Consider the following 15,282-nt stretch of genomic DNA (forward strand, 5'->3'; position numbering starts at 1 on the left):
GGGCGTCTTGAGCCGAATCCGTTACACCGAGAAAAGGTGAAACTGCTGTTCATTTGCAAAATGAAAAGGACAGTTTATTTGTTTTGAGCATTATGATTCATTCAGATCTTCTAGTAAATGCAGGGGGCGGGTCTTATCTAAAATTTGGAAAGATCCTCCGCTATACCTTTAAGTCCTGGAAAACCCGTGAAAACAGGCATATTTATGAAGAGGTACCTGAGAAGTGCTTGAATTATTAAAAGACAACATATAATTTTTTCGATTAAACAATATTTTCATGCAAAATTAACGCTGCAGCCTGATATAGAGATATAAAGATATTTCACATGACTGTGACAGTGTTGTTTTCGTCAACGATGACGATAACGAAATGATTTCGTTGACGCACCTTTTTTTTATGACGATAACGCGACGATGACTAGCTAAAAATGGCTCTAAGGTGACTAAAACATGACGAGACGTTTTCGAGTTTTCGTTGACGAGACGAGACGGAACGAAAATGATTATAAGTCTGACGTTCAAATTAGGGTTGCCAACCGTTCTGTATAATACGGAATCGTCCCGTATTTGACACAATAAAGTCTTGTTCCGTATTGAACTGATACGGAACGCACTTTGTTCCGTATTTTTGAGAATCAATTCAGTGCAAATCCATGACAGACACATAGCTTCTAATATGTCAGACTATGAACGAAGACATTTGTAGGCTATGAGGAAAAAAACCTGACGGTGCGGTAGATGCTAATTTCTCCCCCTGTTTGTCTATGATCAGCGTAGCGTTTTTTAACATCTTGGAACATCATCAGAGAATGCCCTTTTAATTGGTCGTTTCGCATTGTGAGTCACGTATCGTAGCAACGATGACGACAAGTGACAACAGCGGGAAATGTAAAAATGTCTAACGTTACCTCCGAGCAGCCGGCGAAAAAGAAAAGAGCACAGAAATGTAAAATTGAATGGGAAAATGACTACCCGTGGCTGGAATGCGTGAGGGACAATGAATACAAGGCCAATTGTACCATATGCCGTCGCGATGAGAATGCCTTGGATATTAAGCAGCACGCATCAGGAGATAATCTAATAATTCTATTGAATAAGTTCGCACACAAGGCTACAGAAAACTGTTGTGTTTATTTTTCTTCAAATGCAGTCTAAGCCGGTGAGTTTTGAATGTTATATGTTGTATTTGTTTAAGTTAAAAATAAAACGTATTATAAACTAAACAAATCCATGGTTCATTGTTGGCAAAATTATCATGATAGCCTTTATATTTCACATCTATGTGGTTCAGTCTTGTAACTTATATTGATTAGGCCTACTTTGCTATTCTATAAATATATAGGCTAGGCCTAATAAGTTGTATTATAATATGCTATAAGGTATGAAATATATTTATCTAAATGTATCAATTAGTTTCCACAATATTCACCAGAAGTCATCATTTCAGGGGTTATTTTTCAACAACAAAAAATGTTATGAATTGCAACACTTGCTACAACCTGTCAAACCTAAGCCCATGTCCAATACTTTTTAACCTAAATAAATTTTTTTAAGACTAAGTTACTTTTTTCTTTCTTTTTTTTTTTACTAAAATTGACTAAAACTTGACTAAAACCTTTTTGCGTTTTCGTCGACTAAAACTTGACTAAAACTATCAAGTTTATAAGTGACTAAAATGTGACTAAAACTAAAAAGCATTTTCGTCCATAAGACTAAGACTAAAACTAAAAGGGCTGCCAAAAACAACACTGGACTGTGAGCGTGATATTGCTCATATAAATATCCAAATATAAGATACAGCTTTCATTCTTCCGGTCCATCATATATACATGAAAAAAAAATCAGTTTGAATAAGGAAAGCGATAACTTCGTCATAGTATCTTTTCAATGGTTAAAGTTGCCGCAGTCCTTTTTTATATTTTGCATACAGTGCAGGCCAAAAGTTTGGAAACATTACTATTTTTAATGTTTTTGAAAGAGGTTTCTTCTGCAAAAATACAGAAAAAAAAGTAATATTGTGGTATATTATTACAATTTAAAATAATTGGTTTTCAATTTATTATACTTTAAATGATCATTTATTTCTGTGATGCAAAGCTGAATTTTCAGGATCATTACTCCAGTCTATCACATGATCCTTTAGAAATCATTCTAATATGATGATTCATTATCAAAGTTGGAAACAGTTCTGCTGCTTAATATTTTTTCATAACCTGTGATACTTTTTTAGGATACTTTGATGAATAAAAAAAGAAAAAAAGAGAGAGAAAAAAAGAAGAAAAAAAAGAAGCAAATGTTTTAAAATAGAAATCTTTTGTAACAGCAATATCCACTACTGGTCAGTCATTTGGGGTCAGTATTTTTTTTTTTTTTTTTTTTTGAAATAAATCAATACTTTTATTCAGCAAGGATGTGTTAAATTGATAAAAAGTGATAGTAAAGAAGATTTATGTTATTAGAAAATATATTTTTATTTTGAATAAATGCAGTTCTTTTTAACCTTTTATTCATCAAATATATTAGGCAGCAGAACTGTGTCCAACACTCATAATAAATCAGAATATTAGAATGATTTCTAAAGGATCATGAGATAGACTGGAGTAATGATCCTGAAAATTCAGCTTTGCATCACAGAAATAAATTATTTTTTAAAGTATATTGAAATTGAAAACCAATTATTTTAAATTGTAATAATATATCACAATATTACATTTTTATTCTGTATTTTTGATCAAATAAATGCAGGCTTGATGAGCAGAAGAAACCTCTTTCAAAAACATTAAAAATAGTAATGTGTCCAAACTTTTGGCCTGTACTGTATTTATTAATTACAATAAAGCACATGATACTGTGATGATCCGCCTGTGTAAAACAGAAAACAGACAAAATAATCAAGTCAAGTCAGCTTTATTTATACAGCGCTTTTTACAACACAGAGTGTTTCAAAGCAGCTTTACAGTGATAACAGGAAAATAATGCAACAAAGTTTGTTTCGAGAAGAAAATAGCGTCACAGTCCAACTTAAGTGAGTTCAGTGTAATTAATAAATGAATCTAAAACTCTTTGTGTTTGGAGTTCAGCTCTGAAACTGTGTTGTAAATAATTTTTTTAATGTGTCCATTGATGAATTTTCCCTGAGAATAATATATTCAGACTCATTTAATCTTCCGCTACGAACCGAGACGAAACTAGACTTGAAAAGGCTTTCAGTGTGGTGTAAAATGTCTCTGGCTATAAGGGTTTTGTGCAGAGCTGTGAGGAAGAGGTCACTCGCTCGCTTCTGTCGTCTCGTGGGACCTTGACTTTAGTAGGCCACGTTCAAGATGATTTATAAGTCCAGAACTGCAGCTGGTCTTAATATAACGCTGGGTCCCGTGAGGAGAGCGATCTCGCACAGCACATCCTTCATGTGAAGCGGTTCACAGATGGTGAACGACGACTCGCAGCTGCGTCACACGCCTCGTGTCCTTATTAAACCGCTAGAGACGACCCAGCTCTGTGAATACTGATGATCTGCTCGTCGAGCTGTGCTGATCTGGCACTCGTCACGTTTATCAGGTGTCGTACACTGATCAGAGCCGAACACACACTACCAGTCAAAAGTTTGAGATCGGTAAGATTTTAAAAGAAGTCTCTTCTACTCACTAAGGCTGCATTTATTTGATTAAAAATACACACAAAAAAACAGTATTGTGAAATATTATTACATTTTCATTTAATAATGGTCATTTTCATTGCCATTAAAGTGAAATAACTGAACATAAACATGCAAGCTTGATAAAAATGATCATTCTAGAAGGAAATTTCAGATGGCACTTATATATAACATTTATTTATTTATTTATTTATTTATTTTACTCCATATTATATTTATTTATATATTTTTGTGTGTGTAATAATCATATATCATATTCACAATATATGTGAATCTTTAAATGTCTTGACTGTAACTTTTGATCAATTTAATGCTTTCTTGATGAATAAAAGTATTGATTTCTTTTATTTATTTCCCCCCCAAAATCTAATAAAAAATTTTCCTGACCCCAAACTTTTGAACGGTAGTGTTTAATGTTACAAAAGCTTTCCATTTAAGATAAATGCTGTTCTTTTGAACTTTCTATTCATCAAAGAATCCTGAAATAAAAATGTACATCACTGTTTTATCAACATTGATAATAATGAGAAATGTTTCTTGAGCATCGAATCATCATTTTAGAATGATTTCTGAAGGATCATGTGACACTGAAGTCTGGAGTAATGATGCTGAAAAATCTGATCCCAAACTTTTGACTGGAAGTGTATGTGACGTGGTTTTGGCATGTTAAGTTAATGTGTGTGTGTGTGTGTCTCCGCAGCTCCTCCGTGGGGTTCTTGCCTCCTCCGGGATCAGAACAGATGCCGTACCACCGCACCTCGCCTCCCTGCGGCTCGCAACAGATTCCCACCCAGCAGTGCTCAGGTACGAACCCGCAGTCACCCAGAAGGCCGTTCGTCCTCGTCCTCTTTGCACTAGAATCAGACACTGATGTTTTCTGCTCAGATTTCTGAAGGGAAATATTGCAATATTAGCGACATTTTTAATTCCAATGATTCATTATGCTCACCACAGGAGTTCAGATCGCTAGCACTTTATATATAATGCATTATAACAGTATTTTGCCTTATAATACACCTTATAATGCTAATGCATTGTAAGGTGTGTTACAAGGCAAAATTAAGGCATTAAAAATACTTTTTTAATGCATTAATTAATTAATGGGCAATTAATGCAAATAATGCATAATTGGTTTCAATTACTTGTAACACTTTACAATAAGGTTCATTAGTTAACTACCTTACTTAACATGATTTAAGAATGAACAACACTTCTTCAGCATTTATTAATCTTAGTACATATTAATTTCAATATTTACTAATACGTTATTAAAATCAAAGGCTGTATTTGTTAGCATTAGTTAATGCGCTGTGAACTAACATGAACAAACAATGAACAGCTGGATTTTTATTAACTAATGTTAACAAAGATTAATAAATACTGTAACAAATGTATTGCTCAATGTTAGTTCATGTTAGTTAATACATTACAATAAGGTTAATTAGTTAACATTAGGTAAAGTCTTACCCACTTTATATATAATGCATTCATTTAGCCTTTTAATACACATTATAATGCATTGTATGATTGAATAGAAAGTATAATGCATTAAATAAAATGACAAACAACCAATTTATAATTATACAGCATTTAAATTTAAACTTATTTATGAAAAGATATGATGCTTTTCAAATAATGTTTTCCCGCTGATCAGAAATGTGGTAATTTCATGTTTCAACTACACTTGGATGGCTTTCTGCTAATATTATTTATTGGTTAACTTGCTCATTTGTTCATTAATTTTCACTAAAGATTATCAGTCGTCAAACTGCAGGTGTCATGACGACCATGTGACGTTACTTGAGTTTAGCGTTCGCATTATTCATACGTTTTATGCGTTTTTCTGCTATTTTTAAATAGCACTAGTTGTGACATCAGTGATCCAGATCTTCCGCACGACACAGTCAGACTCGTCTTTTCTTCTAACCCTGGAATTAGCCTGTGTTTCTCAAACAAAGGACGTCTGGAGAACATGAGCGTGCGAGCGTTCGCCGGCCAGCTTATAATTCAGCGGCTCATTGTCGTGACCTTCAGCCTCGTGTCGTTTCCTCCGAGGCATAAAGGTGCTAATTGAAATGACACTCTCTGCTCCCAACATTCCCATTATTGAATAGATATGAGCTGGTAATTAAAAAGTAATTCCTGAGCTGCTTTTGTTCTGGGTTCTGGCTATCTTAAAGAAGGCCTTCACGGCTCCTGTGATTCTCATTTCCAGTTGATGTGTCCTCCATTAATGTTGAATGGCTTCTGTGGCGTCTCCGTCGCTCGTCTTTAATAACTAATTAAAAGAGGAGGCTAGAAGGGCTCCTCAAATGCTCAAATTAGATCCTCTTCTCCTTCACAAGCGTCTTGTGGTTTAATTTGATTGGAGGATTAGGCAGGAAGAGAGGGAATGTCCTTTTAAACCTGTTGTGGCTCTTCTGCAGTGTGTTGAATGGCTCAGTGTTGACACGTCTGGATGTTCATTTATTTTCCGATGCTGTATTTTGACTCGTCGTGTCACTGTTGGAACCATTTAATCAGAAGTTTCTTTGTGCAATTACATCTGCATATATAATATATCACCTGAGACGTTACATCAGGCATCCAGTGTCCTGTTGTGGATGAGCTTGCTTGTTAAAAGTAAAATCGAACGTTATATTTACGCTTCAGGCTTGATTGTGTCTGTGGGGAATTGATTTGGATGGTTGTGGTTTGCTATTGGCTGATCTCATGTGAGTGACAGGTTGTTGCCCCGCCCTCGTCATCAGAGAAGAGAAGAGATGCTGCAAGAGGAGCTTATTCTGATTCAAGATTTTGAGGCACATGAATTTCAAAAAATGATGTGCATTAATAAATCATTTGTAATAAATACTGCAGTATTCCATTAAAAAATAAGAATTGCCAATTTTGATTTCATTGTGACTTTAAATGTTGCTGGAGACAATCTGTGTGTGTGCGCGATAGTGTGTATGAATATGTATGTGAGTGTGTGTGTGTTTGCACGTGTGTGTGTGTGTGCGTGAGCGAGAGTGTGTGTTTGTTTGTGTGTGCACGAGAGTGTGTGAGTGTGTGTGTGTGAGAGAGAGAGAGAGAGAGAGTGTGTGTGTGCGCAAGAGCGTGTGTGTGCGTGTGTGTGCGTGAGCGAGAGTGTGTGTTTGTTTGTGTGTGCACGAGAGTGTGTGAGTGTGTGTGTGAGAGAGAGAGAGCGTGTGTGTGCGCGTGTGTGTGTGTGTGTGTGTGCGTGTGTGTGTGTGCGTGAGAGTGTGTTTGTGTGTGAGTGAGAGAGAGAGAGAGAGTGTGTGTGTGTGAGAGAGAGAGTGTGTGTGTGTGTGTGTGTGTGTGAGCGAGAGTGTGTGTGTGTGTGCGCGAGAGTGTGTTTGTGTGTGAGTGAGAGAGAGAGTGTGTGTGTGTGTGTGTGTGTGTGTGTGGCCTGGTAAACCCTACATTATGGGGACAAAATGTCCCCACAAGGATGGCAATATCCGAAATCCTTGTTCGTGTGGGGACATTTTTTGGTCCCCATGAGGAAAACGGCTTATAAATCATATAAAGTGATGTGTTTTTTTTTAAATGTTAAAATGCAAAAAGTTGTGTGTGATGTGTAGGTTTAGTGTAAGGGGACAGAAATATACAGTTTGTACAGTATAAAAACCATTATATCCATAGAGAGTCCCCATAAAACATGAAAACCCAACGTGTGTGTGTGTGTGTGTACAGGTGCTCCGCCTCCATCAGGTGGTATGGTGATGATGCACCTGGCGTTACCTGCGTCTCAGCAGCTTCAGTCACATTCCCCCCCGCAGTGGAAACACAACAAATACTACGAGCACAAGCCCAGCGAGATCTGCTGTCTGGACACGTCACGAGTAAGAACACACTCACACATCACAAATACACTCAGGACATCTACAATATTCTTTCGTAATTGTACAACACTCACATTTTCTGCATGTTTTATTGTAAATTTGAAAACATTATGTAATTAATTAAACCGATGCGTCTTCTGTATCGATGACAAATTTGTTGCATTAAACGACTCAGAATCTCTAATGAATCTCTTATGAATATGTGCTCGTGTTCATGTGCATTCAGCCTGTAAATATGAGCTTTCCGACATGATTTGAACTCAGTATTTATGAGTGTTTTGCATCCTTAAGGTCCTTGCACACTGAGTCCGATGCGTATTAATTAATCCGTTGAGAAAAATAATTCGCAAAACAATACAAAATGGAGTCTTTAAGCAGTGAGGATGATTTTGTTGTCCTCTCTCTTCTTAAAAAGAGGAAAAAGAAAGAGGAATCAAGGACGACGGGCGATTCAAAGTTTACTTCAGGATGTCAGCGGCTCAGTTTGATGCTTTGCTAGCGATACTGGAGCAACATATTAAAAACAAGACCACCAATTTTCGTGAACCAATTGATCCTGAACAGTTAATTTTAGTATTCCCTTGTACGGTGGCTCTGAATTGCCCGTTCGCAAAGACCCGCCCCCTTTAGTTACTGTTGCTATGTCCGACAAGCCACACCTCTCTCACACCACTCCATGTTCTCACGCAGTGAAACACACATCGCGGAGGAGAGAGGACACTGACACACAGGACAGACCAGGTTACTTTTGATATGAAACGATCTCACCTTTCAAATGTGGTCATTTTTTTAAAGAAATTTAAACAATAAATACCGTTTTGTGGCTCTTTAATGTGTCTGACAGATCGCTCAGTTAAAGCTGCTCGTGAACCGATCATCTCTTCCTTCTAGTTCATTTATAGCTTCAAATAAACATGAATGAACATCAGAAGGAATGTTGTTTTAACCGCGGAAAGACGTCAGTACACTCCGCTTTTCAAGTTCAAATCCTCCAATGTTAATCTACTAACTCTCCTGACTGCTGATTGGTCAGATCGCCTGTCAATCAAACTCCCTGCGAAGGGTCAATTGTCAAAACACCTCTCAAAACGCTTGCTACGGATGCGAAAAAGCCAAACATTTTTACCCGATCCGTTTTACACGCCCGTTTACACACCGAGGCAGTGTGTAAACGTGATTGGTCATATTTATTTTTTAACGTGCGAAAATTTCAAGGACCTTTAGTCCACCTTTAGGGATCCGTGTGCAGATTTGACAACAACAAAATCACTTTAATGCACCTTTTTGAGAAATAAAATCCGGCAACACTGTTAATAAAATGTCGTTTTTTTTTTTAGTGGGAGCTTGTAAAATCTGTTCACATCTTTGTCGATGTCACACATGATTCCTTCATATGATGAATGCAGCTTCATGCCGACGTTTAACCGTTTGTGTGCAGAACAGTCCTCAGATCTGCAGCCCGTCCACCTCGCCGGCCCAGTCGCCCACACCAACACACCTCACTAATGTAAAGAGCATCCGGCCAGGCCTCAACACCCTTCCCATCATGCCTCACTTCTCCAGACCCTTCGTTTCAGGTCAAGGTGAGTCCTCTCGTTCTGTCTGGTGTTTATTAAAGCATTGAAGTCGTTGGTTCATTAAGTACAGAGGTACACAACTTCCTTACTTGAGTGAAAGTACAGACACTACTGGTCAAATATTACTCCGTTACAAGTAAAAGTTGCAAAGACCGATTTTTACTTTAGTAGAAGTACAGAAGTACTCGTTTTTTAAAGCACTTAAAGGGTTAGTTCACCCAAAAAAGAAAATTCTGTCAGTGTTGTTCCAACCCCGTAAGACTTTAGTTCATCTTCGGGACACAAATTAAGATATTTTTGATTAAATCTTAATAGACTTCTTGGCAATTTCATTCTGCTGGTCCAGAAGTTAGTAAAAACATTGTTAAAATAGTCCAAGTGACTACAGTGGCTCAACCTTAAGTTTATCAAGCGACGAGAATACTTTTTCTTCACAAAAAACAAACAAAAATATCAACTTTATTCAACTCTTCATGTTCTTCTGTGTTTCTCAGAGTGAGTTCACGTAGTGTAACAGCGCAGCGCTTCTGGGTTGTGCATCAGAACGTAGGCTCACTATTGGCCGACGCTGGTCATGTGTGTGTGATGCCTTGACGTGATTTCACGAGAGCCGTGACGCATGCGCGAGAACTGAGAAGATAACGCAGATGGGTCTCAATGTAGTGTTTAAAATGGTTACCTTTCACACTTTCCCATCAAATGATCGTGAGCGTCATCTTCTCAGTTCTCACACATGCGTCTCGTGAACTCACGTCAAGGCATCACACACATGACCAGCGTCGGCCAATAGTGAGCCTCCGTTCTGACGTACAACCCAGAAGCGCTGCGCTGTTACACTACGTGAACTCACTCAGAGAAACACAGAAGAACATGAAGAGTTGAATAAAGTCATTATTTTTGTTTGTTTTTGCACACAAAAAGTATTGTCGTCGCTTGATAAACTTAAGCTTGAGCCACTGTAGTCACTTGGACTATTTTAACGATGTCTTTACTAACTTTTCTGGGCCGGCAAGTTTCGATTACCTAGAAGCCTATGGAGGAGTGAGACAGCTCTCAGATTTAATCAAAAATATCTTAATTTGTGTTCCGAAGATGAACGAAAGTCTTACGGGGTTGGAACAACATGAGGGAGAGTAATCACTGACAGAGTTTTCATTTTTGGGTGAACTAACCTTTTAATTATCAAAAGTAAATGTCAGTGCATTGTTTTATTATTGTTGCATTGTTGTAAGTAATACTGGGTTCTGACGTCAAACCGACTTTCATTTCCAACCAAAATGCAAACCCTGACTGACGTCACTACTTTCTACTCAAGGAGCTGGACAGAAATATAGTAAAAAGTACAATATTTGTCTTTCAAATTTTTTAAAGTAAAAAGTTTCCAGAAAAAAATAATACTCAAATAAAGTACAGATGCTCCAAAAGTGTACTTGAGTACAGTACTCGGGTAAATGTAGTTTGTTACTGTCCACCTCTGATCAGGTGTGTGTGTGTTTGTGTCAGGTGACGTTCGCTATCCTCTTGTGGGACACACACTCCAGTACGGCCCTCAGATCCGCCCTCCGTTACTTCATGCCCCGCCCATGATGTCCAGTCAGGTTAGACCACCAATCACGTTTCAGATCACACATGTGTGACCCTGGATCACGTCTCCAGTCTCGAGTCGCACGGGTATATCTGTGGCAATAGCCAACAATACATTTGTATGGGTCAAAATCATCGATTTTTCTTTAATGCCAAAAATCATTAGGATATTAAGTAAAGATCATGTTCCATGAAGATATTTAGTAAATTTCCTACCGTAAATATATAAAACATTTATTATTGTGAGTGAATGCAACACAATCGTGAACATAAGTGAACAACTTTAAAGGAGATTTTCTCAATGTTTTGATTTTTTCGCACCCTCAGATTCCAGATTTCGGCCAAATATTGTCCTATCATAACAAACCATACATGAATTGAAAGCTTATTTATTCAGTAAAATCTCAATTTCAAAAAACTGACCCATGTGACTGGTTTTGTGCTCCAGGGTCACATATTTATAAGCTTTACAGTAAATACTGATAATCCACTTTAACCAACATCACTTCAGTTTCTATTATGGGACATTTTTTAAATATTAATGTGACTTTCTTGCAATTCACAAAAATTGGCAACTATGAATTTTTCCTGCAGAAAAAGAATCTCAACACTGAACTCTTGTCATATTTGTGACCGTAATGCGTGTGAATGTTGTGACAGAAAGTGTGTGTTTGTTAAATTAATTTAGTTGATCTTCTGTTTAGGCTCCTGTAGGGATTCGACACGCTGGTCGAGGGAGGAAGCCGCACAGGAAAGCGCTTTCTACAGATCTCAGTGTGAGTGGCCCTACAAGTGCGATTAATCCATATACATATGAAAAAAAATATATATTTATTTTATATATATTATTATATTATATTAATTATTAATTTAATTAATTATTATATTATTATACAACAAATTATTATTTTTTTCTATATATTTTAAATATGAGGGATGAACAAGTCACTAAACTTGGTTAAGGTATTTATTTGACAATTATTTGGCAAACTATAGAAACTTATAGATAAAAGAAATTAATACTGTTATTCATCAAGGACGCATTAAATTTATCAAAAGTGACAGTAAAGACATTCGTAATGTTAGAAAAAGATTCTATTTCAAATACATGTAGTAGAACTTTCTATTCATCCAAGAATCCTGAAAAAACAATCCTGCATCAAATCATCATATTAGAGTGATTTCTGAAGGATCATGTGACACTAAAGACTGGAGTAATGATGCTGAAAATTCAGCTTTGATCACAGGAATAAATTACAGTTTACAATATATTAAAATAGAAATATTTCTATTTTATCTTCTATTCAGTTATTTTAAATTGTAATAATATTTCACAATATTACTGGTTTTTTTTTATGTATTTTTGATCAAATAAAGGCAGCCTTGATGAGTAGAAGAGACTTCTTTTAAAAACATAAAAAATCTTACCGACCCCAAACTTTTGAACGGCAGTGTATATTCGGAAATATATATATTTACATATGTCTAATATGTCATAGAAGTGTGATTAAACCATACAAATATGAGGAAAATTATTTTTATTTTTTAAATATGAGGGAAGAACAAGTCACTAAACTATATTACATTGTTTTTATATATATAATAGTGCACCCTGTGGCTATTAAAATACTCCTATTAACATTTAGCTTGTGTTGCTCCATGTTGTTATTGATGTACAAACTTCAGACTGATAAAATGAAGCATGTCTCCCACAGATGATGCAACAAAAAGTAAAAACAGATGATTATGAATGTGTCTTACACCGCAGGACTGTGTGTTCCTCAGTGTGTGTATTGAGTTTGTTCTGATGATGCAACACAAACTAAAACACTGTAGTTAAAACAGATGATTATGAATCTGTCTCTGACACCACTGATATTAAAGTAGCTATCTTCTCCGTGTCCGTGTCTCCTCCAGTGATTGGTCGTGTGCCGAGGAGCTTCAGTCGTGTGGATTTGACCCCGCCGTGACCTCCTACACCGTCCTGCTTCAGACTCGCCCAGCTAATAACACTGATACACAGTCTGTGACGCCTTCACCCTTCCACACGAGGGCGCTCTGACTGACGGTGGGTGTTTCAGCTCCTGCCATTTGAAAAAGGAAACGATCCGAACTGAAAGTGTTCTGCTCTGTCATTGGGCGATTGACTGGAACATATCAAAATGCAGCCGGAACTGTGTTGTTCTTTATTTTTTTATCTGCGTTTATTGGTTTGTTTTTTGTTTTTTATTTGAATATTCTAGTATTAAAACACACCAGATTGGACTTTTTTTTGGAGTGATTTTCAGTTTGTATCACATTTGTATTTGTCGGCCAGCCCATCGGCTCTCGGCGTGTGCAAGAGCGAACGAACACGCCTCGCCGTCTCGTGTCACACACACAACATGCCATTTATGAAGAAGCTGTCGTTCAGTTTCCTCTGAATTCTGGGAATAGACGCCAGTACGAGCGACTGCATTGTTGTACGTTTCCCTCGGTTTTTTTATTTTAAGACGTTAAAAAATGAATCATCAGCAGAGCACATTTTTTTATACGTTTTTAAGGGTGAAAGGGTGTTTTAAGGGTGTTTTAATATGTTCTTACTGGGGAAATAAATTGCACATTTATACAAACTCGGTATATATAATACACAGAAAAATCTATTTTTACTCTGAAAGGCTGTTCAATTTTTTATATAATTAAAAGACAAATGGTCTTTTAATATATTCTTACTGGGGAAAAATGGGAAAAACGACAAAAAGTGCACATTTATACAAACTCGGTGTATATAAATATACAGACAGAAAAATACATTTTTAGTCTGAAAGGCTGTTAAAAAAAACGGTCTTTTAATATATTCTTACTGGTAAAATAAAAGGGAAAAATTACAAAAAGTGCACATAGAAAAATCGATTTTTAGTCTGAAAGGCTGTTACATTTTTTATAAAATTAAAAGACAAATGGTCTTTTAATATATTCTTACTGGGAAAAAATGGGAAAACCGACAAAAAGTGCACATTTATACAAACTCGGTATATATATATATATATACACACACAGAAAAATAAATTTTTAGTCTGAAAGGCTGTTAAACAAACAGTCTTTTAATATATTCATACTGGGAAAAAAAGGAAAAATGACAAAAAGTGCACAATTATACAAACTTTTAGTCTGAAAGGCTGTTACATTTTTAATAAAATTAGACAAATGGTCTATTAATATATTCTTACTGGGGAAAATAAAAAGAAGGGAAAACGACAAAAAGTGCACATTTATACAAACTCTCTCTATATATATACAGAAAAATCTATTTTAAGTCTGAAAGGCTGTTAAATTTTTACTGACACAAGTCGATTTTTACTTTAGTTTGAGAACCAATAAATGTTTACACCAAATGATCTACTTTATCAAACGCTGACGTCCTTTGCCATGAATCAGTTTGTCGTTTTTATACATGTAGAAATGCCTCTGTCATTTATCCCCGATTTATAGTTCAGTGAGGAGCCGCCGGTTTGGAGGCAAGCGTCATTCGGTTCGGGCCGATCTCAGCCGATGGACGGTGTCGTTCATCTCAATTCTGCTTTTATTGGGTCGTTTGTCTCCTACATTAACCTGCCGCTCACCTCATCTGTCCAAACGCCCCACAGTTCATCTAGATCTGTCTCTGCATTTTCCTCCTCCAATAACGTCAAAGTAATTTGCCGAAAAAGAAAAATCCCCACACCTGCCGGTGTCCTTATTGAGCCCGAGGGAACAAGAAGTGCTGGAATCCGTAATGGACGGCTTTATCCTCAAATGAACACCGCTCTCTTCTGTCCGGTACGGGTGTGTGTGTGTGTGTGTGTGTGTGTGTGCGTGCCAAATGGCTCAGTGCCGGCGAGATTATTAACGTGTAATTAAATCAACATCTGGAGAGCTCAGCCGTGTGTGAGGATATAAAGCACAATCTCGCTCGGCTTTGAGCTTCTGTTTATTCAGCAGTAATTGATGTTTTTATCAGGAAAAAGCCTCCAGTTTCATCATCCAGTCCCGTTTCATTCCACGGCTGGGAGAAGTGTGCAATAATGCAGTGTTCTTATATTAAAAACAGTGAAGTGCTTCATAAAGACAAGGGTGGTTGATTATGATTTGACTTTTCTAACTTTAGTTAGTGTGTAATGTTGCTGTTTGAGCATAAACAACATCTGCAAAGTTACAACGCTCAAAGTTCAAAGCAAAGGGAGATATTTGCTTTTAAAGAAATTGCTTTTTAAGAACTACAACAAACGCCTGGTAGAGACTACACCACATTCCTCCCGGGTTAGTGACATCACCAACCCTAACATTTACATTAACCCCGCCCCCTGAACACTATTTATAGATTATCATGACAGAATATGCTAATCAATGACTAGAGGATAACTACACATCAGCTTCATAAACTCATCAACTAACCATTCAGAAATGTCCTGTTGCTTCTACATGTTGTCACTTCTTCTTGAGTCTCTCCATCATTGACTGACTCCGGTTTGAACATAAAAGGCTAAAAGTGTGTGTGAGATAAAACGACACAAGCTGTTGAAGCTCCGCCCCCTGTGCCGGGAGCAGCAGCTCATTTGCATTTAAAGGAACAGACACAAAACGGTGTGTTTTTGCTCAC

At 36.9% G+C, this 15,282-nt stretch overlaps 1 protein-coding gene across 3 annotated transcripts in view; it reads left to right on the forward strand.

The window, feature by feature from the left end:
* The window catches only part of LOC309502306 (R3H domain-containing protein 1-like), a 59,628-nt gene extending 46,694 nt beyond the window's left edge, over positions 1-12,934 (forward strand). For all 3 annotated transcript variants that reach the window (XM_082174649.1, XM_082174648.1, XM_082174650.1), the window contains 6 exons: positions 4,356-4,459; positions 7,355-7,503; positions 8,942-9,086; positions 10,584-10,678; positions 11,369-11,440; positions 12,582-12,934. In XM_082174649.1, the coding sequence (XP_082030775.1) occupies positions 4,356-4,459; positions 7,355-7,503; positions 8,942-9,086; positions 10,584-10,678; positions 11,369-11,440; positions 12,582-12,584 (568 nt within the window). In that variant the 3' untranslated portion in view covers positions 12,585-12,934. The remainder of the gene's footprint in view (positions 1-4,355; positions 4,460-7,354; positions 7,504-8,941; positions 9,087-10,583; positions 10,679-11,368; positions 11,441-12,581) is intronic.
* Positions 12,935-15,282: the final 2,348 nt, after the last annotated feature.

The sequence above is a fragment of the Leuciscus leuciscus genome (assembly GCF_965113295.1).
Source record: "Leuciscus leuciscus genome assembly, chromosome: 7".
Lineage (NCBI taxonomy): Eukaryota > Metazoa > Chordata > Actinopteri > Cypriniformes > Leuciscidae > Leuciscus > Leuciscus leuciscus.